Source organism: Marmota flaviventris, chromosome 10 (genome assembly GCF_047511675.1).
Source record: "Marmota flaviventris isolate mMarFla1 chromosome 10, mMarFla1.hap1, whole genome shotgun sequence".
In the NCBI taxonomy this organism is placed as follows: domain Eukaryota; kingdom Metazoa; phylum Chordata; class Mammalia; order Rodentia; family Sciuridae; genus Marmota; species Marmota flaviventris.
Genome location: NC_092507.1, coordinates 29,690,295 through 29,716,354, shown reverse-complemented (window position 1 = coordinate 29,716,354; position 26,060 = coordinate 29,690,295). Strand labels below are relative to the sequence as shown.

The 26,060-nt window shown below is 37.5% G+C and overlaps 1 protein-coding gene across 17 annotated transcripts in view; it reads right to left on the bottom strand.

The window, feature by feature from the left end:
- The window catches only part of Macf1 (microtubule actin crosslinking factor 1), a 337,023-nt gene that overhangs the window by 150,514 nt on the left and 160,449 nt on the right, over positions 1-26,060 (bottom strand). For all 17 annotated transcript variants that reach the window (XM_071617700.1, XM_071617705.1, XM_071617701.1 and 14 more), the window contains 21 exons: positions 24,227-24,393; positions 23,331-23,443; positions 23,142-23,248; positions 22,486-22,605; positions 22,245-22,340; positions 21,522-21,649; positions 21,341-21,434; positions 20,989-21,143; positions 20,071-20,344; positions 18,827-18,955; positions 18,029-18,106; positions 17,219-17,380; positions 15,760-15,864; positions 14,829-14,924; positions 13,717-13,842; positions 10,765-10,917; positions 9,547-9,701; positions 5,506-5,632; positions 4,893-5,076; positions 4,152-4,321; positions 300-478 (listed from right to left, as the gene is read on the bottom strand). In XM_071617700.1, the coding sequence (XP_071473801.1) occupies positions 300-478; positions 4,152-4,321; positions 4,893-5,076; positions 5,506-5,632; positions 9,547-9,701; positions 10,765-10,917; positions 13,717-13,842; positions 14,829-14,924; positions 15,760-15,864; positions 17,219-17,380; positions 18,029-18,106; positions 18,827-18,955; positions 20,071-20,344; positions 20,989-21,143; positions 21,341-21,434; positions 21,522-21,649; positions 22,245-22,340; positions 22,486-22,605; positions 23,142-23,248; positions 23,331-23,443; positions 24,227-24,393 (2,918 nt within the window). The remainder of the gene's footprint in view (positions 1-299; positions 479-4,151; positions 4,322-4,892; positions 5,077-5,505; positions 5,633-9,546; positions 9,702-10,764; positions 10,918-13,716; positions 13,843-14,828; positions 14,925-15,759; positions 15,865-17,218; positions 17,381-18,028; positions 18,107-18,826; positions 18,956-20,070; positions 20,345-20,988; positions 21,144-21,340; positions 21,435-21,521; positions 21,650-22,244; positions 22,341-22,485; positions 22,606-23,141; positions 23,249-23,330; positions 23,444-24,226; positions 24,394-26,060) is intronic.

The window sequence follows — 26,060 nt, the reverse complement described above, 5'->3', positions numbered from 1 at the left end:
CTCTCCTCTTAAAGTTTGTGTTACTTTCAGAAGTATTTAACCCAAGAGAAATGAAGTACAGAACAGTCCTAACACCACAAATTAACTCCTAATCCATATCACTGGCATTTGTTTAATGCAGTCCAAGGGAATCTCCTCTGTCTCACTAGGAATTAAAGCCAAGACGTCTCATCACAGATTCATACTCTTTAAGATCTGCAGTCTTTCTAGGTTATTCATGAAACACTCTAGGCCCTCTTCCTTTTTATCCCAGTGGAAACCATTGCCCTTTTGATAAACCATAACCTCAGTTCACTTACTTATTCAAATAGACAGTGGAGAGACTATGGACATGGTCCATCTTCTCAACAAGCAAATTCAGTTCAGAACGCAAAGTAGGGACACTTGAACTAGATGGAGACTGATGGAGAAAGCTGTTGCATTTCATAGAAACAGCATCCAAGTCAGATCTAAGTTGCTGCAAATCCTCTTGGGTGTGCTGTAAGGAACAAGACACACAACAAAGATGGAGACAGAAATGAACAAAGAAGTTAGAAAGAAGTCCTTATTTTAATAGCAAAAATTAGAACTTGCCAAAATGCCCATAAATAGAATGGTTGAATAAACTATGAAACAGTTGTTTTTATATTCTTATAAAAAAAATAAGGAAGGATGGGGCAGGCAGAGAGTTCCTAAAATGAGACAGATAAAAATCACTGAAGAGGGAGAAGAGGCAAGAACATGTACAAGGAATTTCTGAACATAGTATCTGGACTGTAGATATATCTTCAGGCTTGATGGAAAAAGAACTATAAATAAATGCTGAACTCTAGTTTAATAGGTTTGTTTATGCAGTAGTATGAGTTAGCAATCCTGAAACTATTATATGCAAATGAGAGAACTGAGCAATAAGTAAGTACATTTTGGGTAATACGAAGCAGGTTTTCAGTCTTGAAGAAGGGAGTTACACATTTGGAAAGAGATTAAAATAGGTCTTGTGCTAATGGTGTAGAATTGGATAAAGAGAGATAATACAAATCCATGTTTGTGCATGTGTGTGTATAATGTATGTATGGCACTGATCAATAAACATATTGATTTATATGTGCTTTCTTACATATATGGGCATAAACATATATAACATATTTCCACATTCAAATGCACATATGTATTGGTAATACATCTGAACAGATGTATAAGCAATGACACACTATGAGTACATTTAGCAAACCACTCTTTTTTCTAAAGACCATTGTCCATCCAAAAGCAGCAGAACTCCTTGGAGAAATAGTTGATTCCTGGGTTGGGTGTGGCAAAGTCAAGAACCAGAAATATTTTGTTTGTTCAAAAAGAAAATGCTCAAGGGCTGAGGTTGTGGCTCAATGGCAGAGTGCTTGCCTAGCCTATGTGAGGCACTGGATTCGATTCTCAATACTACATATCAATAAATAAAATAAAGTTCGATTGACAACTAAAAAAAAAATTTTTTTTAAAAAGAAAGAAAAAGGGGGGGATAGTAGAGGATAGGAAAGGCAGCAGAATACAACAGACACTAGTATGGCAATATGTAAATCAATGGATGTGTAACTGATGTGATTCTGCAATCTGTATACAGGGTAAAAATGGGAGTTCATAACTCACTTGAATCAAAGTGTGAAATATGATATATCAAGAACTATGTAATATTTTGAACAACCAACAATAAAAATTAAAAAAAAAATAATAAATAAAAAAAAAAAAGAAAATGCTCAAAGAATGAAGGGGGCATGATAAAAAGCCATCGGAGTCAGCTTTAAGGGGTTCCCATTGACTAAATTTGTTAAAATTTGAGCATCAAAAGAAATGTAAATAGGCTGGGTATGGAGGTACATGCTTATAAGTTCCCCAGCTGGAGAAAAATCCTAGCAACTCAGAGGCTAAGGCAGAAGAATCACAAGTTTGAGCAGCTTCCAGTAACTTAGCAAGGCCCTGTCTCAAATGAAAAATAAGAAGGATTGGGGATACAGCTCAGTATTAAAATCCCCCTAGGTTCAATCCCCAGTATAGAAAAAAGGAAAAAGAAAAAAGTGATAGAAACAAATTACAGACTACTTAGTAAGAATCCGTGAGTACTGACTGACATTAATAAGTAACGAAAAAAGGAGGTAGGAGGGAAGAAGGAGAAAGTTCTTTCCTTTCAACATAATGGAAAGTTCTTAAAGGAGTGACAGAATTAGAAAATCAGCTTTTGGCAAGTTCTTGTGATACTAAGAACTGATTCAGTCAAGACTCACCAATTGATGCTACAACTAGTTGATCAAGGTTTGATGAAAAACAGAATATGCACACCACTTCAAAGTATCCACCCCATATACCCCCATAAGTATCCCCATAAGTTACTTAGTAATTACCAAGGGGAAAATACTAACAAGAGATCAAAGGTAACGGCAATGGTAATGGGAAGAATTTACATCACAGGCCTCATGATATAATACACTTACTCGCCATGAACATAGTATCACTTCTGTGGTATTCCTGCAAAAAAAATGTATAACCTAAGCCTAATCATAAGGAGGACTCAGATAAACACAATGGAAAGACAAATAGTCTATACATTTATTCTGCAGAATAAAAGGTTTGCACTCTTCAAGAATTTCCAGGTCATGGAAAGGTGATGAAAACCTGTTTCAAGCTAAAGAAATCTAAAGAGACTGAGCAACTAAATCCAAGTGTGATTCTGGATAAAATCTTGGGCAAAATATTCTTTTTGAAGGGAGAAGAAAACATGGGTTTTATTGGGTCACCTGAAATTTTACTGAGGTCTGAACTTGTAAAACAGTATTATATTAATGTCCATATCGTAATTTAATTTGCATGGTTATATAAGTGACTGCCCTTGTGTTTTGGAAATGCACACTCAAGTATCAAGGATAAAGAAGCACCATGTCCAGAATTTAATTTCAAGATAAAAAAAGAAGAAAAGAACATTATTATGTATACATGCATAGAAGAAAATGGTAAAAATGAAGAAAAATGTTAACAGCTGGGGAATTTAGTTGAAGGCTGTATGAGAATAAAACTTTTCTGTATATCTGAAATCCAAAATGAAAAGCTTTTAAAAAAAAACCCAGGTCTATTAGAAATAAAGCTGAATATTGATTTTTATTTCTTAGCATTTTTCAGAAACAAATAGATTTGGGATGACTCCACGGGAAAGTAAAAAGCTTCCACATGAGGATTATAAGCTTATATGATATGTCTCATATAGACACATTACATCTTTCTCAGCAGTAAAAAAATCATATGGTTCTCTTATCCTCCTCTTCAAGGTTAGGAATAACTGAGAAAGGTAAGAAAAATCACTCCTTATTAGCCATTTCCTGCCATTCCCTTTAAGCTTCAAATTCTTAGTTTTCACAGAGCTCTCTCATACCATTCCAAATAGAAATGTTCTAGTAATACTCTAAATTCCTGTAGCAACGTTAGCTGGAAAATTGAGAAATGCACGAGTTAATAACTTAGGACATCTCTTTCTTTGAAGTCAGTAATTGTAACTCCATCCTTTTCTTCTTCTTTAGACTTACTTTTGTTTGCATGCTCAGAGGACTTAAAACAATTAATATTTGCTAATTTTATTTCAAGAATTCTATCCTACATTCTTATAGCATTTTACTTTCCTAGCTCATTATATGCACTTACTACTTAACTTTCAAAAAAGCTGTTAAGCATACATTATTTTCATTTTATAAAAAGGAAGGATTCAAGTTAACTTTCTCAAAATCACTCAAGAGAGGGTGCATCAGAGACCACACTAGAATCTGAATTCTTTCCTTATATTTACTGACTCCTATGATTGACGGTAACCATGACATAGAAAGAAACATAGGCACACATGGGATAGAAGAGAGAGCAGCATCTCTACTAAGCAATTTAAAAATGTTATGTAGCCCACATGTAATACTTAGAACAATTTACCAGCCCATTTGTCTTCTCAAGTCTATATGAAACTAATCAAGTCAGCAATACAGTTGAGGCCAAAACCGTGCTTCTCCATAGGAAAAACGCTGTAGGGAAGAATTCCTGAGTAGAACTGTCATGAATCTATGGACTTATTAGGATCTATACTCTTGCCACCCAATTCATTATGAAAGCATTTACTTTGCCCCAATACTGACCTTTCTCCCCAGGCTTACCTCTTGCTCTGCAATCCTTAATGCAATGTCCTGCCGGGCATCTCTGTCAGTCCTAGAGCTGGCTGGAGACTGAATTCGTTTGACCAACCTCTGTTCACACTCCTCCAAGCGTAGCCGGATATTCTTCAGCTCTGAGATGTATATCTTGGCCGCAGTCTCCTCTTTGTCCTCTGTGAATGCACAAGCATAGAAGACCACTGAGTCCCCCATGAGAGATCAACAAACCTGAGAACACCACTGGCTCTGGCAGATCAGACATCCATTATTAATTCATTTTTGACAGTACTGGGGATTGAACCCAGGGCCTCACACATGCTAGGTAAATGCTCTACCACGGAGTTACACCCTGACAACTCTTTCCTAATTCTGTTTTGGGGCAGGTTCTTGCTACATTGCCCAGGCAAGGCTTGAACTTGCAATCCTTCTTCCTCAGCCTCCCAAGTAGCTGGGATTGCAGGAATGCACCAGCATGCTCCCCTAAAGCAAAATCCTATTTAGGGAACTTTCAGCCTGATCCTAAAGTCCATGCATTATATTCTGATCTTTAAGAATCCAAATATGTTATATTCAGAAGGAAATGTGAGAAGTTGGTTAGCAAAAACAACCAAAATATCAGCTTTCACAATTTGATTTTGAAAATTCATCTCTATAAGGTGTTCTCAATCTAATTTATACAAAGGGACCAGCAGCATCCTTCAGGGCTCTCATACCACCATTCTTCCCTCTTCCTAGCACACACACCATTCTCCATGGACTTCATCAGGTGCTGAAAATGGGTTTTACAAGCTTCTACTTCCTCTTCCAACCGTAAGCGATCAGCCACTGAGAAGAGTGCAGAGTCACGACTGTCCTGCAGAAAATCTTCATAGTGAGCCTCGAGGTTCTTCATAGTCTGGTGGCACTCTCCTGGTGCTAAAGACCGAAGCTAGAGAGAAGCAGCCAAAAGAACTTTCAACAGAGTGGGCACATAATACTTTCTCTCTTCCCCCTTTTTATTAAAGTCTAACATGTATACAAAACAGAGCACAAATCATAAACAGTTTGATTTACACAAACTGAATTCATCCATGTAACCAGCATTTAGATGAAGAAACAGAATATTACTAGTACCCCAGAAGCACCCCTTGTGCCCCACTGGACATATATAATAATTGTCTTGTCAGTTCATTTCATCAGGAAATCCCCAACCATTCAAACTGCTAATTCTAGTTCCTAAGACCCTAGGGTCACTAACATGAAATAGTATCTCTGATTCTACTTTACTCCATTTGGCTGGGGAGAAGTCTCCATTAATGAAAAAAACTCCTTTTGGAAAAAGGAATAGGATGTGGCCTGAGGCAACATTCACAATCACCTTTTCTAGGTTCCAGGTCTGTATAAGATCAAGGTCCTTCCGCAGATAGTTCCAGGAGATAAGGCTTTTGGTGTTCACATGTAGCTGGTGCCAAAGGGCCATCACCTTCTGATAAGATTGTTCCACCCTAGAAACAACACAGAACCTGATTATAGCTTCTGAAAAACTTGAGCTCTGCATTAGAGACCTCCTAAAGAAAAATGTGATTGGTTTAGAAGAGCTAAGCTTATAAATTGGGCAAAGAAAGGCCAGAAGTACTGACAATATAGGAATCTTTTATTTTATTTTTTCCCTCAATACTGGCAAAGAACCCAGCACCTTGCACATGCTAGGAAAGTTCCCAACCACTGAGCTATAGCCCCAACCCTTTTTTAAAAGCTTTTAAGTGCTCAGATTGGCCTTGAACTTCCTATTACAGCCTTCCAAGCAGTCTGGGATTATAGGTGTGCACTACCAGGTATGGAACAGGAATCTTTAGAATTATATTGGGATCTTCCATATGGATTTTTTACAGTACTATTTAGCAGTCTCACAAATGTTATCTGAATGTAACACGATTACAAGAAGCTAAAGGGAAGAAATAAACAGGGAGAACAATAATAGAGAAAAGTATAGACCAAATGACCCATTTGGAATTGTTGAAAAATGATGACATCAATGCTTAAAAACTGATTTGTTATGTTCTACATATTTACAGAAGTGCTAAAATATTTTAAAAATAATAGCAGCTTTAGAAGTTCATATAAAAGGAAACTGCAGAATGTGGGGCTTGAGGGTCTTTAAAAAAAATTTTTTTTTAGTTGTTGATAGACCTTTATTTTATTTATTTATATGTGGTGCTGAAAAAAATCAAACCCAGTGCCTTACACATGATAAGCAATTGTGCTACTGCTGAGCCCCAGCCCCAGCCCCAAGGTTTTTTTGTTTTTTGTTTTTGTTTTTTTAGGCATTCAATCTTAATTTCTAGAAGGCTTGCAAACAGATACAGACACACTTACACACAGTTACCTTGAATTTCATTAACCTGAGAAGAAAATGTAAGACAAATAATAGGATGGAAAACAAGAAGCTAACATATCAGTTAAATGTGAGAAATAAGAGACATAAAATCCATTTTTCTATCTTCCCTTTCTGCAAAAATCCCACTGAAATTTCAGTCAAATTCAGGAAATCTTCAAAGAAGAATAAAAATACAAGGAAAAAAAGTTGAAAACAGGAGAACATTAGAAAATCAGCTCAAAAGGTCCAATACTGATAAATGGGAGTTATTTTTGTTTTGTTTTGGTACCAGGGACTGAACGCAGAGGTGCTTAACCACTGAGCCATATCCCTAACCCTTTTTTTGTATTTTATTTAGGACAGGGTCTCACTGAGTTGCTTAGGGCCTCACTAAGTTGCTGAGGCTGGCTTTGAACCCACTATCTTGTCACAGCCTCCCGAGTCACTAGGATGACAGGCATGTGCCACTGTGCCCAGCCAAATGGGAATTCTTGAATAGAGAAAATAAAAACAACAGAGAATGAAATAATTAAAGAAATAGAGAAAAACTTCCAAGATCTGAACGAAAAATTTCTCGTTTATGTTCATTATGTTCATTAGAATGTGAAGAGGCTAACCCACAGATTAGAAACAAACTTTTTCTTTTCTTCTCTTTTTTCAGTTTTTATTTTATTTTGACTTAGGGTCTGACTAAATTGCCCAGGCTGGGCTCAAACTCAAGATCTTCTTGCCTTTGAGTAGCCGGGATTATAAATACAGGCCAGCACATTCAGCTTTTCACAGATTAGAAACAAAGAGTCTAAAGTTTTCCCAGAAAATAAAGATTTCATTTGAAACATAAAGATATCAAACTATCCTGCATCATAATGATGATAGAGTATATTATCATATGCGTTTGTCAAAACTAGTAATTCTGCTGCTCACTACAAAAAATGAACTTTACTATTATGTAAACCTTAAAAAAGGGTGGGGGTTATAAAAAATGAAAATGGCTCTGTACATCTCAGAATCCCTGGAGCATAACAAACAAATAAACAACAACAACAAAAACCAGTAAGGCAATGTCTTCAAAGTTCAGAGTGAAAATAATTTCCAAAACAATTATATATATATGACCAATAACTATTAAGGGAGAAGAAAGGCAATTTCAGATATGAGAGGACTCAAAAAATTTACCTCCCATGCAATCTTTTTCAGTTAGCTTCTAGAAAATGTACTTCACTAAAATAGGCAGTGAACCAGTACATTAAGACCTGGAATCTAGGAATCAGTGGTCTAACATAGAAAGGTGAAGTGAATCCTCAAGTGAAGGTGAAGTGAAATGCTAGAGGCAATTCTGAATCAGGCCTATAGAACATGTGCAGACTGTTTCTAAGATAAAAATGCGGGCTGGGGTTGTGGCTCAGCAGCAGAGCATTCGCCTATCAAGTGCGAAGCACTGGGATGGATCCTTAGTATCACATAAAAAATAAATGAATAAAATAAAGGTTAAAAAAATTAAATTAAATTAAATTGGGCTGGGGATGTGGCTCAAGCAGTAGCGCGCTCGCCTGACATGCGTGCGGCCCAGGTTCGATCCTCAGCACCACATACAAACAAAGATGTTGTGTCCGCGGTAAAACTAAAAAATAAATATTAAAAAATTCTCTCTCTCTCTCTCTCTCTAAAAAAATAAATTAAATTAAAAAAAGAGAAAAATGAAAATGCCTGTGGTGTTTGGCCATATTAAAGGCCTTTTGCAATAAAAGGGAAGGCTTTGAAGATAACCATAATATGCAAATGGACAAGTAAACAAACCAAAAAAATTTATTACCTTACTCAAGAAAACATAAACAATTTATTCACACACACACACACACACACACACATATATATATATATATATACACTTACCTAGTCATTCATTCTTTCATTCAACAACCATTTACTGAGTACCTACTTTGTGCCAGAAATGATTCTCTAGATGTTAAAGATACAGAGGTAAATAAAACAAAAACTTCTAATAAGAGAGAGGCAATAACACATATATAATCTCCTAGGCAGTATTAACTGTTCTGAAGAACATTAAAGATGAATAAAAGACAAAATGAAAATGGGGACAGCAGTGACAAGGGCAATAAGATTAACCAAATGAAATAAGAGAGGGAATCATATAAACATGTGGAGGAAGGAAGAAGTGCAAAGGTCCTGAGGCAAGACTATGTTTTCTGTGTTTGAGAAACAGAGCTCAGCAGAATGACCACAGCTGAGTACAAGCAAGGCTCAAGACAGGGGATAAGTTCAGAGAGGTGAGGCAGGACTGCTTCACAAAATAGCTCCTAATTACATCTGGAAGACAAGGAAAGGGGAAGTATATATGCATGTGAGTATAGAGAAAGCTAAATGTTAATTTTCTAGAGTAAGAAGTTGAAAAAAAATCAGGAAATAGCAGGGAAAAATAATCACATTATTCAGAAATTTGGAGTTAAAACAGAAAAATCTGCCAAAAGAATTTAAAATAGTTGACTCTGCAAAGTGCAATTCTGGAAGCGGGGGTTATCACTAGTTTTTGTTGTTGTTGTTTGCTTAAGAGATGGGGGTCTTGCTATGCTGCCCAAACCAGAATCAAACTCTTCATTTCGAGTGATCCCCCCCACTTCAGCCCCCAAGTAGCTGGAACTACAGGGGTACCCAGTAGTTTTTATTATAATAAGCTATATAGTATAATCCAACTTTCTAAACTATATACATATATTACTTTCATAGAACATAAATTTGCTGTCATTGAGAAAATCAGTTCTCTGAGATTAAGCTGTTTATAACCAAGAATTCTTTTAAAAGGAAATATCACTGAATATAATTCAACTGAGCAAAAGGATTTATTGAAGATCTACTGTGGCTGCAATGTGAGACTTGATATTCCTAAAAGGAGGTCTTTACTAGAAGAACCTTTACAATTTGGTTGCTCTGTTCAAGATCACAAACATGAGTTCATCCTTACATCAATTCAGCTAGGTCAAAGAGCTGAGGTGGTGGCACTGAGTAGCAGCTGAGCACAGTTACCTGCTGGCCATCTCAATGGCATCCTTATTGGGTGGGGGTATGAGGAAGCAGACTGAGGGCACCATCGCCTCATTCCCCGTGGGGCTGATCACCTTCCATTTGGTCCGCTGAGAATTATCTTCAAGCACACACTCATCATTCTTACAAATAGTGATCTGAGAGACAAAGTCACAAGTTATTGCTAGTGGAGAAACCAATGGCCCATTATTACCTGCTATCTGATTCCAAGGCTATGAAATCCTTAAGAAGAAAAATCTGCTTAAAAACTGCTTTCACTTAGGGGTCCTGATTATATAAATCCACAACTCAACAAATAAATCAAGGAAACAAATATTTATCAAATGTCTATTATATGTCAAGTAATAGAGTATGATGGTATAAGGAGTCTATAAGACTCTCAAGAGTAATCTCTGTACTAAACACCATTCAAGTAGAAATTAATTGAACATGAATAATCACAACTTGCTTTGAGATACTTTCTTCTCTTCCTTTCCTATCATTCTACTCTGACTCCTGAAAATATTTTAGCATTGTGGAATTATCAAGTCTATCTCTTGAGAGAAAAGTAATCAACATTATTATCCCTTTTTTAGAGACAGAAATGCTGTGACACTGAAAAATGCAGTCCTACTCTTTTATTCATTCTTTCTTTTGTATAACTACGAGTGCCTGCTGAGATAAAGTAACACAATGGTAAGCAGACAAACATGCTTTGTATTCCACACACTCTGGTATAGTAGAAAGTAACAATATTATGTGATAAATACAGTTTACACAGGAACAGTACAGAGGACATGGCCCAGTTTTGACTAGAGAGGTAATGTACAAAATAAGGATGCTGATATGACAACCAAAGTGAAAGAAACTCAGTAGCAGCAGGGACAGAAAGATGTGTACTTAGGAGATATTTACAACTTAATATTGATTTGGTTGTCCCACTATCTGTGGGAATAACTCCCAGGTATCATAAAGTCCCACTTCTGTCAATTCTCTGGCAACTAGATCGATGATGGTACCAATCACCAAGGGTCGTAACAGATTAAGATTGTGGAGGTGAGGTCTATTTTTTTGGGAGGGGATGATGGGGATTTGAGCATATTTAAATTCTAATTTTAACATTTCAATATCTTGATGTCTCCCTATAATCATAATCCTAACTAAAGAGTTCCCTTCTCTCCTTCCCTCTGAGCCCTAGAGGTAAACTTTCCATCCCTTCACCTCAATCTGCCGATAGTCACAGATGGCCTTCACAGAAATGGTGCTCTTTAGCATATGGTCTGGACTGCGTGGCTTTAGCTGAACAATGGTTTTTGATCTTCCAACAAGACTGGCAACCGAGCTCTTGGACTGGATAAGCTGCTCCTTTTCATCCTACAAAATGAGAAGAAAATCAAAAGGACATTATTGTTGCTACTTAGGGTCACTAAGACAATAATGAAAACTCACTGCTCCACTCCCTAAGAGAATGTCATTTCTCAGTTAAGTAGGGATCCTTGGTGGAGCCATCTTAGATAAAGATTTAGACAAAGATAAAGAAAAAAGAAAATAATGTTTCTGTCTTTTATCAAGTACTTCTATACTCTAAATGGTAGCTTTCTCCCTGTACCCTTTTCAATGACCCCAAAGCCACATGCAAAAAAACAAAACAAAAACAAAAATAAACCTCCTGCAGCCAAAATAAGGCTAAACAGCTAATAAAGGATTCCCCTAAATACAGTTCAGAAAGTGTAGAAGTTAAAAACAATAATAATAAGAACCATATCATTATTATTATTCATTTTCTCATCAGTAGAAACCAGTTCTTCCCTTTTTTGCTTAGGAGAAGATAGTTAAGCTATTTAAAATTTTAAATTTAAATTTTAATTTTTAATTTTAAATATTTCTATCTCCCAAGCTCTACTTCAAGTATTTCCTTTTTTCAAATTGAATTAAGCTTTCTAGAGAAAGATCTTAGATCTTGAACCAACAAATAAATACTGTTGGTAAAAGCATTATGATAAATGATTTAGGGTTTACCTTTTAGTATCTTGCCATGCTATATTCATGTAAATCTGACTGGTTTGAATGAAGTATCATGCAAAGTTGAAAGTCAAATCTCTGCAAATCCAATTATCTTAAAAGCTAATGAACTTCTTGTCAACAAAATTGGTAGTAATCTACGACCAATTCCATTAGAGAGTAAATGATAACCTTTATCTATTAAGCAGGATGTTTCAAGCCCATTGTGAGGCATAAAAGTCCCCAAAAGAGGGCTTTCTTAGGATGGATATAGATGTGATGAAAGAGTTAATAATGTTAAGAAATGTCATTTGAGAATTAAGAATATGCATGTAAAGAAAAAGAAATGCTTAAACAAACTACCTGTGCCTGTCCCCGGGAGCATGATTGGAAGAAATACAACTTTAACTTATTAGTTAAGAAAGAGGAATGGAATACATCAGGGAGACAGCCATACTTCCATACTTGAGAGCTGGTCTACCCATTCCAGTTTCCTTGCAATAAAGATGTCAATTTCTGTCTAACCCACAGCCAAACATCTCAAGCTCCAGAGATCAAGTGCTCAGCGTGGTAAAAGTTCTGAAAAGAACCAGAAGCCAGGACAGATGCTCCCGAACCTGACGGACAAGCTGAGGAGCAGACCCAGGTGACTCCATGCCCCGATGACGCCGCCAACCCGATGCCCCTGACCTGGAGAGGAGGGAACAGAGCAGCGACCCTCGAGAAGAGAAGATATGACAATTGCAGAGGAGTTACCCTATGACAGGAAGGTACTCTGTGGAAGGGAGGACATAATAGCCAGGGATTATATTCCTCCTTCATAACTGGAGTACCTCTGAGAAACATTTTTAAAAACAACCGAAAAGTCAGGCTTTTCTCCTTCATTCCAAATTAATTAAATTAACATTCTATTGCCCTAGTGAAGCACTGAATGTAAAGGTTTACTACTATATTTGAAAGCATTTTTTAAAAAATTTGGACTGGGGAGGTAGCTTAATGGTAAAATGCTTACCTAGCATGCACAAGGCCCTGAGATCAAACCTCAGTACAACCACCAAGCAAAACAAAACAAAACAAAAAAAACCTAAACTAATGTTCACAAACACCCAAATCTCACCCACAGAAACAAAACAAAAAAGCTAATTTGGGTTATTCTAGTTCTCTCATTTAGAATTTTTCTACTGAAATGTGAGAATCCTTTAGCTTCTCACATAGGAAAAGTGATTTCCTTATTGAATATACACTTCTACTATTTTAATTTGAAATGTAATTTGAGCCCTGTTTTGCCTTCTATGTAATGTATTCAGTAAATATAAGTAGTTCTGCTACTGATTTTATAACCAGTTCTCCTGAAGGAATAATTCATTGGAAAACAATGAATATAAAATTGACTTAGATTAAATACTAAATCTAAAACTATTTCTTAAAAGTTAATATTGCTACATAAATAAATTGGATAAATACGGCATACATCTAAATGAGATTTTAAAATTTGTCTTAATTAAAAGCAATTTTCTAACACCTCATCATTACCAAAAGAAATTAACCAAGGAGAAAAATTTGATTCAAGTCTATTTCTTCCCCCACTCCAACTTTTTTTTAATTCCTGTTTATGTAAGAAGAGTAAAAACAAATTTGAGCCAGGTGCAGTAGTGCATGCCTGTAATCCCAGCTACTCAGAAGGCTGAGACGGAGGACTGCAAGTTCAAGGTCAGCCTAGTTAACTTAGTCAGACCCTGTTTCAGTGGTATAGTGCCCCAAGTTCAATTCCCAGTACAAAAACAAAAACAAAAGCAAAAAAACTCACACTAAATTTGATACCTGCTAATACCCTTCAAACCTGCTACCTATGCTCTGTATTTCATCCTTGGTTCTATCTATTGCATTAAAACAGAAACAATGCAAACAAAATATGAAGAGCCCTGAGTGGCTCAAGGGAGGTAACTAGGCCTTCACATTAGTGAGTACCCAAAGAAATCTCATTAGTAACTTCTTTAAGGAAACAAAAGTAAAAGAGACAGAACAAAATTGATTAAACTCTCTTTGAATGTGAGCCAAACTGTATAATAAGAATGACTCACTGCCCTGGAGCTTTCAAGGATATAAACAGCAACAGCTGATACAGTTTATTCGGTTTCTCAGAGTAACCATCCCCACTGAGACAACACCCACCATGGAGTCCTGGAGTAAGTCCTCAAGGCGGGATAAACTGGTGTTGTGGTCACAGGAATATTTTCGTTTGATGGAGTCTTGGAGGTTCCTCAAGAATGACTCCAGGTCTCGGGCATCACTGAAGAACTGTGGGAACATAAGAGAGTGGCAGCTTGTGCTCAGTACACCAGAACACCGAGATATTAACTGAGGAAAAAATCCTACTGGGCCAAGCTTAGCAAAGTTGATTACACTCTACTGGACTAGGGATAGTTCATAACAGAGGCCACAGAAATACAAATAGGAAGGCATAAAAAAACATGTCAGTAAAATGTTGGTGATGATAGCCATAAAACCTACTAAACTCTATAGAAAATTAGCCTGTTTCACCATCAGAAATCACTGCTCTTTCCTCTTGACTTCTGACTAGTGACAGCACTTGGCTGTGAGGTATATTCCGTGAAAAGCTTATAGGTTAAGTGAATCAGTGTTTCAGTTCATTGATATGATTACAAAATGGTCAAAGAGATGACTTAGAATAAAAACAGAGATAACAGTTTATTTCCTCTTCTACCCTTTCATGAAAACAAGCAGTGTATTCTTTTATGTTGTGACAGATTATAGGTTGGAGGGACGGTCCTAATATTTTACAACTCCCCTCTCTCTCATCAAGAAGTGAAATCTGTCTCCTTCCCTTGAAGCTGGGGCATCTCATGTGACTTGCTTTGACAATGGCACATCAATACATCTAACAGCAGCAGAAAAAAGTACTTGTGCACAGGATTTGCTTTTTCTTGCTGCTTGTAGAACACAGATACTTTGCGAAGGCTACTGGATGATAAGGACACATGGCCTTGTACCCTGTCACCCTAGCCAAGTGTCAGATTCATGAGTGATGCCATTGGGATCAGCCAGTTGCCTGCCCACCTGGGGGCTGTACACAGCTATGCATAGGACAGGCAAGACGAGAGCCACTCAGCTGAGCCAGCCCAAAATGAGCTAACTAAATGATTGCTGTTTTAAGAAACTAAGTTTTTTGGAGGTAGTTTACACAGTAAAAGCTATTTGATATAGATGTACTTTTAACTTCAACTTTACCACAGGTATGCACACACATACCGAGTCCACCATACCTGAAAGTAAGCTGCATTCTCTTTCACATGCTGCTCAACACACAGGCATAGCTGCTTCATCCACTGCAACTGAGACTGAACAGCAGCACTATATGCCTGCAAGGACCAAGCACAGAGACAGAAGGGTATGAGTTTGGCAGGCTTGATATATATATGTGTGTGTGATGCTCCTTCCAAATAAAACTCTGCTGATGATAGAGAAGTCAAGAGAAGAGGCATGGAGATACTTGACTGGCATCTGCTCAAAGCTTCCCATGAGAAAGAGGCTTGCCTTTTATCCAACAGGGTTATGTGAAAAGGGATCACAAAAAAAAGGCCTTTTCTGGGACTGGGGATGTGGCTCAAGTGGTAGCGCATTTGCCTAGCATGCGTGAGGCACTGGGTTCGATTCTCAGCACCACATAAAGATAAAATAAAGATATTGTGTCCACCTAAAACTAAAAATATTTTTTAAAAAAGAAAAGGCCTCTTCCAAATTAAGTCACAACTAAATGAACTGACCAGCAAAACCTAGGTACACATAAATCTCTCCTGGATTCTTCAACTGCTTCTCTTCTAGGACAAAGACATGGGTGGGTAGGGGCAAAAGGGGGCAAAAGGACAGTCAGTAAAGGTAATAAATTTTATTTCTTCAAATAAAATTGAATATATCTGGACAGTTATCTGAAGAAATATAATCTGAGTCACTTTCCCCCATACAGTCAGGAGTCAATGTCTCTTATAATGTTTCTCTTATTATTATTCTTAGACCATCAAAACTGTTTGCAGGCTTTTGTGGACTATAGACAACATGGAATGAAAAGGGAAATAATCCAAAACAAATGATCCCCAATACTCCCTCCAGAATATACCCACCAATTTGAATATTTGAATATTTTTTATAACAACAACTTCTGAATGTTTGACCGTCACACATTTTCAAGTCTCATACCTCCACAGTCTGCTTAGCTGGATGGTTCTCAAGTGACAGCAGTTCTGCTGTATCTTGTAGAGACCGAAACACATCCTGTTTCTCCTCCAGTTCCATTGTTAACTCCTGAAAATTGAATTCAGTTTTTTAATAAGCTCTACTAAGGGAGAGGGTAGCAATAAAAAAGTGTCCTCTGCCCTACTTTGAATCTAAAACACAGGATTGGTGCCAAAATGACACGTATAAACAGCACATGCGAAAGGATTTCAGAAAAGGGCCAAAAGACTAGAATTAGTGGGTGGGTGGGGACAAAAGGGGGCAAAAAGACAGTCAGTAAAGGTAATAAATTTTATTATTTATTACCTATAAGGACATGAAACCTGAGCCAGATCTGAGTAAAGTAGGAGAACACAATGGAGTGTTCAAGTCAGCCCCACACTAGAATAGGACACACAGCAGAGCAATATCACTGACCAACTGGCTTTGTTAGCCTACAAGGCCCTTCTGACACTAAATTCTACTAATACTACAGGACTCAGTTTAAACACCAGCTCACTTCTTCTCCTTGATGCTTCTGGAGCACTTCTTACATGTCTACCTTAGCTTAATTTCAGTTCTCCCACAACACCCATTCTTTCCTCTTCACTTCAGAGGACTCCCTTGTTCTTCTCTACATAGGAGAAGCTCACGTTTTTTTAAGAATCCTAAATTAATGGGATTGAAGTAATTAAAGTGAGTGCTAGCAAAAAAGCTTCCTATTTGCATAATTCAAAATCTTTTAAAATCCTGTGTATGAAAATACTGATAGTAGCAAAAAATAACCCTACTTACTACATTTTCCATTGAAAAAAAATAAAAAGCATTGTCCCACATGTTTAATGTTGAATTTTCTTGCCCATTTTACAAAGTAAGAGATTAAGACCAAAGTGTTATTAGAAGAATTAATAAAAAGAATTTAGAAATTTGTGGGAAGCCAAGAGTATATCCCAATTAAATAATACTAAGCCCTTTACAAAGTGCTTTGCCTAGATTAGCTTATTAATAAGTCTTACTCAACCTTTTATATAACCCTTTGAAGTGGCTTTTATCCCATTTTACAAAAGTCCAGAGAGATTAAATGATTTGCCCAAGGTCATAGAGCTAGTTAGTGGAGAAATAAGAATTTGAATTTAGCTCTGCATCACTCCAAAGCCTATAATTTTACTACAAAACTATATTGTTTTGGAAATGACCCAACTTGTGTTACTGCTGCTCAATTCATCCAAAACTCAGCCTTCTTAAATAGTTCTCAATAAATTAATCTGGAGCTCCATTGCTCTTCTCTCCACATATATTTCTCACATGCATGGATGCATTGAGCAGGGTCCTATTTCCCTCTGTCAGAGTGCAGCTCCAGAAAACCAGGCTCTTTGCAGACTAGCCCCAAGTGTCCTCCTGCTGTTGTTAAATAAGCATGACAGGGCTACTGTGTTAGACTCACAGAGAAGTAATTTTTCTTTGCTGAGATATTGGGATTGTTGTCACTCCAGTCATATGCTAATTCTTCTTCCTCCTTCTCATTCAACCAGATCAGCTCAGCTGTAGCTCTAGAGACAAATTTATGCAAGCTCTGAAGGTGTCTCATCCGGAAGCTAGAAGTCTCCTAGACAAAGTAAAGGTTATCAGGTTAGACCGAGAGCTTCCACATCTGTAGAAGCTGGCCTGTTTTTGCAGTGGATCACAGGGCTTTGCTTATGTCTGGCAAATACTCTACCACTGAGCCACATCCTCAGACCAGAGACTGCTTTTTAATTACTGGTTTATTCTCCATGAATTCAAGTTTTATACAAATTTGGTATAAGACTCCCCTAGCCACTGTCAATCTTAGGCAGAAGATAGAACTCATAAGGCCTTTATAGAAGCTTCCAGGATAAAGAATGATCCTGGGCCTGTCCTACTCTGGAACATCTTAATAGGCATGAAAAACACCAGATAGGAGAGGATTCCCTTTTCTACCAATGTCAAACTTCTAATTTTTTTTTTTTTTAAACTCCAAGCATATATGGCCACTGCTTTGACGAGGCACAGATTCTACCTACTTAAAAATTTTTAAAGCAGTGGTTTCTGACCCATTCAGAAAATGGAGAAAATGTTATAATACATATAAACAATCACAGAGTAAATGATATAACCTAATAAACAGAAAACTTAAACAGGTCCAAACCACATACTTTCTAATTAGGGAAGAGAGTTGTTTGGCTATAACCAGATTCTCCATACACTGACCCTAAGTTAGTCAGTCAAAACTCACCTTTAATTTACAATATTGTGTCTCCAGTTTTCCAAGAGTTTCAACATAGCTGGTATGGAAATTCTGGGACATCTTTCCCTGATAAGAAAGGGATGAAAGAAAAAGATGTTAGAGAAAGAATGAGTAAACTATGTGATGATTTCAACTATGTAAATAATAAGTCTGTGTAGAGATAAGAACTCTGTGAACATGAAAGCTTCAACAATGAATCTCTGGGTGACATGTTATAGCTTGGAGTTGAACTTAGTGGGCAAGAGCTCTGCAGGTAACACCTCATAATCCTGTGTTTCCAGCAATTTGGGGAGGTCTCTAAGCAAAACCTCCGTAAAATCATTCCCAAAGTACAAAATTGCTTTTTTCAAGGGGAGAGTGGAAATAAAAAAGAGAAGAATCATGAATGAGGGAGAAGATAGATTGATGAACAGTTTTTCCACACAGCTCTCTACTGTAGGCATGCAGCGAAGGGAAAAGACTATGAATATTTAGAGAAAGAAGGCCTGCGTTTAAAAACTGCTTCTGATACTTATTAATTCTGACCTTAGCTTCCAGTATCACTTTTTTTTTTAGTACAAAGGGTCAGCTAATAAAAATACTTTTCTCACAAGGTTAGTTCAAATGTTAACAGAGATACTTTATTTATAAAGAGAATTTTTTTTTGCCAAGTGCTATTACTCATCATTATCACCCTTTTCCAGAGCCCCTGTCTCCTTAGAGACAGCTGCATCATGCATACCATCCCACTACTTGCTCATCCTCATCCCTCTCACAGTCATAATGTGGATTCTGAATACTATGCACCTCATATAACCGGGCCTCCTTGACACTTGAGCCCAGTTCTTCCACACTAGTATGGATATGCTGCTGTGCTTCTAGCTGCAACTCCACACTAGGCAGGTCATTGCCCCATTCTGCCCGCTCCAGTTTCATCTGAAAAAGACAAAATAGGTATGCTATAATTTAGCTGAGTTGGCAGGAAAAGAAAATAAACAGAATCAATGTTTGGACAAAGTGGCTAGGGGCAGAAGATTGAGAGAAGAAAAAAACAAAGCATCTAAACCATCTCCACCATTCCATGGTCTCCTACAGGAAACTAAACCATAATCACCCGGGAGGAGCTAGAGAAGAAAGCCCTTTAACCAGCGAGGGGAAAGCCATCTGCAGCTGCATATGAGAATACATTCCTGAGTCCATCAATCAGAAAGGGTCTTCACAGGCTAAAAATGTTTAAATTTACAGTTTAGGCATTCCCTTTATGGCATCTCTTCATTTCACAATCAGAACAGATATAAAAAGAAATATCTGAAAATATTTAGCTTCATTCTTGACAACAACTCTTAGCCAATGGAAGATAACTTTTTTATATACCTTTATTTTGTTTATTTTTATGTGGTGCTGAGGATCAAACCCAGGGCCTCGCACGTGGTAGGTGAGCACTCTACCACTGAGCCACAACCCCAGCCCTGGAAGATAATTTTAAAACAGTGTGTTCTGAGGTACTTTTACTTATTGGCAAATGGGGAAATCTGTCATTTGCAGATGGGAAGAATTTAATAATGAAACAAAAAGGTTAAAAGTATAGGAAAATACCAAATTTGAACCATTATCCTAGAATAAAATATATAGTGCCCCCTTGAATAGTGGAACACAGCAACTTTGCTTAAACCTAAGAGCTAAGACAAACAACAAGAAAAGAAGAAACACCTCTGCCAAAGGGGAAATTTCAGAAACTATATCTGAGATTTACAGACACAGCAATCCTCCCCCACACACAAAGTGCCATTAAAGGCACAGTTAGCTGAAGGGAACAGATTCCCAAAGGGCTTCAAATTAGAAAAGCCTATGCTATTCAGCATGGAATTGTGAGAATCTGCACTGACTTTCCCAACTGTAGATTTAATGAGAAGGTATCTTAGATACAGGAAGGACCAATTACTAAGAAAATCTGTACTGGGGACACAGAGCAACCTGGTCTCTTATTTTAGACTAGCTGCTGGATCCAGTAAACATTGTGTGCAGCACAAGCTTTTTAGACATACACCCACCTGCATCTCTTCTACCCAAGACAGTAGTTCATACACAAATCGGAGATTGCCTTCATCTTCAGAGGATGAGATAGACACAAGTTCAGCTCGAGTCATGGGCTTTCGGAACCAGGAGGTAGAAGAATGGGTAGCCTTGGTCAAGGGTTCTGCTTTCAGATGGGTAGTGGTTAAAGTAGAAGGAGGAACCAATTCAAGTGAAGTGAAATGGCCCTTCCTGTACAGGTTTGTACACTCCAGACGCAGGGTGACCAACTCATCCTGAAGGCGCATGACCCTGAAACACAAGGTGAGAAAAAGGAGAGACTCAAATCTATAACACGCTTAAAATAAAATCTTCACTATGCATTTGACAAGAATGTGGTAAAAATAAAAATGAGACCATAACATGAAAAGTGTTTTGAGAAAGTGTTATATGAATGTGAGGTGACCCTTTAATATTTTCATCTAGTTTGAAATCGTCTTCAAGGCAAATGCCAAACTGCAGTGGTTGTTGGAGGAAAACAAACCAGTATCTATTTCTATGGTTCCTGGAAGGTACAGCAGAATAAACAATGGATTACCATGCATCTTTAAGCAATCCTCATCCCCTCTGTGAGTCTATTTCCTCTCTATAAAATGAGTGCAATAGATCACCAATATTTCTAAACCAGATGTGCTATCACACCTACTCTGAAACAGGGAGAGATACAAAATGCCACAATGATTGCAGGAATCCCATGGGCACTCAGTAGGAGGGACTTGCAAGAAGGAGAAACTGTCCTCTACAAGAGAATGTTCCTGCTGAAAATATGTATGTGTAGTATTCCCACTGAGACAATGACCTCTCGAAGGCCCAAGTTATAAGATTCAGTGCCTGACTCTTGACCCACTCTGCCTCAGCAGTTAGCAAGCCCTCTGTGTGAGTCCCTTGTTCCTCACCTAAAGGCCAGTTCTTCTAACTGGTAGTAATTCTCATCCCGTAGGATCTGGAGATCCACCTGCAGCTGCCTGATGAGACCTTCGCACTCCTGAATGTACATGATGACATCTGACTCACATTGTACTGGCTGTCCTGATTCCAGGTGAGCAGCATCCTAGGACAGAAAGGGGAAAAAAAAAGGGTGGGATAACTTTGTTACCTACTAGGACAGAGGGAGCCAATGGGCCCACTGTACTTCCAAGAAAAAAGAAGTAACAGCTGGATTCCACAAATGTTAACTGTGATGATTAGAGCAGAGAGTGAGAAGGTAGAAACAGATGATAGAAGGGATGGGATAAAACAGAGACTTACAGCCTGCAGTGTATTTTTAGCTAGTGTCAGTTTTTCTTCACAGTTCAAAGCACCATTCTGGATTTTGTTTGCAATCTGTAGCAGCAATTCTAGCCTAAAATAAGATAAAAACCATAGTCCAGTGCAAGGTTTGAAGTAGCCCAGTAAGGAATGTCAGATCACCCCCATGCTCCAGACCCACCTCTCTACAGCTGGCCGGAGGGATTTCTCTCGCTCCAGCATCTCAATGATGAGTTTTCCCCACTCTTCTTCCACATGATTAGGGTGATAACCTTGAGGCAGCTTAATTCTGCCAAATTCAATCCACACCTGAAAGAAAACACTCTTCAGTCCAAAACTACAGCCATGCCCTCAGGCCTATTTTCATTTGTTCTTGCCTCTTTACTCAGTTATTTTTCCTACTATTTAATATGGGCAAAAGATCAAATATTTAGCAGTGCCTCTCTTAAGATGAGAAGGAAAAAAAATCCTCTCTAAAATATAGAGACTACATAAATCCTTCCATTCCTTCTATACTTCCTACAAATATTCCTATCTTCTCAATAATCTCCATTCTGGCAAGGCTAAATGCCCAGCCCATCTCTATCACTTCAAATTCTCCAGAAACCAAAATATGAATGGAAATCTCTTTTATTTTAATCCCAAGGAAAGATTTAGTTTCCCTCTAAGTTGTAGAATAACTCGTTCACAAAACTCAAGATTTCTGAATAAATACATGCCACTTTTCAGCAAAAAAATACAGATGATTGATGCTATCCCTTTACCATGAATTTATTTTCAAGACCAGATTAAGGGTGTTGTCACTAATACAGGTTGGGCAGTGCACACAGGGAATCTGTTGGATCAGGAAGCAACAACAGTGCTAATGAGCAAACCACGAAGTCATAGTCAGTGATTTCCTTACCTCTAACAATTTATATAACTCCTCAATTCTTCCTTTTTCTCTCTCCTTGGCCAGAATTTCTGTTTCTTTGAAGTGTATATATTGGTTATAAAGTGCCTACAAAATTAATATTTGGTGAATGGATGAAAGTAAGCAACAGGGACCAATTTTTCACACTACCTCACCCACAGTAGGCAGTAACAAGTCCTGAGATTCAGTCTCTAGAAAGAATTGATTAAACAATTTAAGGCCATGGCTTTACCTTTAGTTCAACAGGGTTCTGGGGAAAAGATTTATCTGACATCAGTATGGTATGCTGTTTGATCCAGGGGATGAGGGAGTCCACTCGGCTTTGGTATTCTTGCCACCTGGAATCCACTTCCTATTGCCAGAAGGGAAACATCACATATCTGATTAGCAATATCCAGAACAAGCACAGAATAAAGTAGCTCAGGCCACCCCAGACCATGTAAAATCCTTTTCCTCTAATTGCCTAGGAAGTTGCTCAGTTTAATGCTCACAGTCCCAGTTTCGAAGCTCCTCAAGGACTCTCAGGTGGCATTCAAAATCCTGACATCAAAAAAGGCTACAGATCAGCTACTAAAAATATTTAGAAAAGATCCATGATATAACTAATCAAACTGACATCAGTAGCTGAGAAAACACTGCCTTATCTTGAATTACAGCTGGGAACAAGAAGGACATTCTTGGCTGGCATTTAGCACAAAATGATCTATGCTAGATGAGGCAAAATTAGCAAAACATAGGCTCATTCCCAGGGATCAAGGACAATGTAGATTCAAATGACTCTGTATAAAAGTGCTCTATATACAATGAGAACTTAACAACACTACCTAATCAATGTAGTCCACCCAAACAAATTAAAGTCAGAGGAACTTCAGGAGAATGTTCTTTTACCGTAGCACTGATCCCTTCTCCACCCTCAGGGACTTTAGGGAAGGCATCATAAATTGAAGACACATAAGTGATTACAGACTTTTCATCTGGAGATGGCACATCCACATCTGAGAGAATGGACAAGAAATTTCTCAGAACAAAGAAACAGTGAATATATGCCAAACATACTCAAGTTCAATAAACTCTCACCTTCTGCATCCAGCAATCTGGTGACTCCCAGTCTTTCTGCCACTTCAAAAGCCTGTTCCAGATTCTCTCGGTTACTTTGGATTTGCACCCTCTCCATATCTACCAGATCAGGTCTGTAAAACGTTCATCAAGGCACATGAAAGGCCACCATCTACATATCACACATGAGTTCACACAAAGAAAACCTCTTAGAAGTTCCCAGAGCTGGAAATTTCTAACTCAGTGAGTTAGAGAGAAAGCAAGAAGTTCAGAAGGGTATTAATCCCAATTTCAATTACATGCCAGGTAATTTTAAACTTACACAACAGTAGGTTCACTGCATTCTTGGAAAAGGTATCACAAACTAGTACAAAGTGAAAATTGGTGCATATTTATGACCACTAAGAGCTCAATAATTTTGATTTATGTAATTAAAATTCCTGAATTCCTCACTCACCCCACTTCAAGCCGCCTGCTGTTCCTCAACCACTCCAATCAAGTCCTTACATTAGACCCTATGCACTTGTTCTTTCCTCCACCTGGAACACTCTGACCACACAGGTCTGCATAACTCACTCCTGATAGTCCTGACCACTTTTGTCTAAATTACCAGAGTCCCCTGTCACTTCTCCCTTCCATTGCACATGCCAATGTAGGACAGCATGTACCCGTTTCCTTATTGCCTATTCTACTGGAGGATAAGTTCTGTGAAAGCAAGAAACTTTTGCTCTTTTGTTCATGGCTATCTGTGCCTAGTGCCTAGCTAAAATTGTAGGAACTCAATAAAGATTCCTTTTTCAAATGACTAAATGAATTAGAACTATAATTCTTGTTAAAGGGGAGAAATGGCATTATAACCAATTACAATGGGATGAGACGAAGTTCTTCCAGGAGCACTAAAATTCCACTGTACTTACCTATATCGGTGAATAAGTGCATTGAACATTTTCCCATCACTCCAGCAGGAAGAAAAGTTGGTACATTTGATTCCTGTGTAACCAGCTGTCACCTTCTGAGTCCACAAAAGTAGTTTTTCCTTGGCTGACATATCCCCTGATTCCCCACTAATATAGATGTCAGAGATCTGCCAAAAGGTAGGACATGGAATAACTTAGTATAAGTAAGATGAAGCCTTTTAATCTTCTCTGCTCAGAGAGGAAGAGGGACATACAAGGTTGGCAGCCATGTAGATACAACTCCAACATATATTCGCCCTCTTTGGTAGTCAAAGAAATGAAAATTAAAACCATGAGAGGTTACTTTTTACCTATTAAACTAGGAAAGGTTTAACTGTAACGACACTAATCAGGATTGGAAAAAATGTCTAAAATTGGATATTCTCACCCACTGCCTCTAGAGAAAGTATAAGTGACATAACTCCTGTGGATGTCAGCTTTGAATTAAAAGTCTTAAAGGAATACATACAACTTATTAGAAAATCCTCAGTGATAGGTACAAAAATTTCAGACAAGAATGTTCACAGAAACATAAAAAGCAAGAATGACATAGAAAAAATCGTTAAAAAGAGCTTAAACTCTAATGAGGGATTACTGGTCACAAATTATAGAACATAGGAAAGAATTCTTTGTAGCACTTAAAGGTATTCTTTAAAAAAATTTAATGACATAGGAAAATGGTCACTGAATTTCATAAAAAGAAAAAGAACACAAATAAAATAATATATAGTAATCCTAATTTCATATAAAAGATATGGAAAATATATTTAAGTATATAGTCACACATATGCATATGTATGCATACATGTAATGTGATACAGATGCATACATGTATTTGAGTATAAATCCTAGGGAGGGTTGGGGTTGTGGCTCAGTAGTAGAGCACTTGCCTAGCATGTGTGAGGCTCTGGGTTTGATTCTCTTTTTGATTCTTTGATTTATAAAATAAATAAAGGTCCATTGACAACTAAAAAATATTTTAAAAATAAATCCTAGGGATACAACAAATTAGTAACCATAGCTATCTTTTAGTGGTAGCATTATAGGTGATTTTTATATTTTCAAATTTTTCTATATCATGTATATACTTGTAGTGAGAAAAAAAGCTATTTGAAGAAATATCCAAAATATAGCATAAGACCCACTTCAGAGAGACTAGGAAAATGTTCATGCCTCTGATTCTAGAAAGACCTGAGTTTGAATCTTAGCTTACCTAAACATAAGCTCAGTTATCACAGCTGTAAAGTGGAAATAACACCTACTACCTTTTCAAGGGTACCATAATAATCAAACATTATATATGAAAGCATCTAGTCTGAACCCAAGGTCATACCTAACAAATAGAGTTCCCTTCTCTCTCTTGTGTGGGTGATGATCCTCCTTAAATTCTTATTTTTCTCCCTCCAATAGCACTGATGGGCTATGTCATAATTTAACTGAATGTTAAATTTTTTAAATGTTAAATTTTTCACTGCTGGTTATTATTTCATATGTATAATCTTATCTCCCCAAAACTGTAGATTTCCTGAGGGACTGGTACCACATCTTAACCACAGAACTATCTAAAACCAAACAATAGCCCCTATGAGGGACAGCTCCTCACTGCCGGATGTATTTTCAAGCACCAGAAAGGATGCTGTGCCAGAAACAGTCTCCTGATCATGGTCCTTCTGAATTACTGCCCATTCACCAATGTTGTACTGATCATATGGGGAACTTAATGTGTTTTAATTAACAATCATTTGCTTTATAAATGGAATAGTAAATACAAGCAAGTGAAAGTATCTGGGGAGAA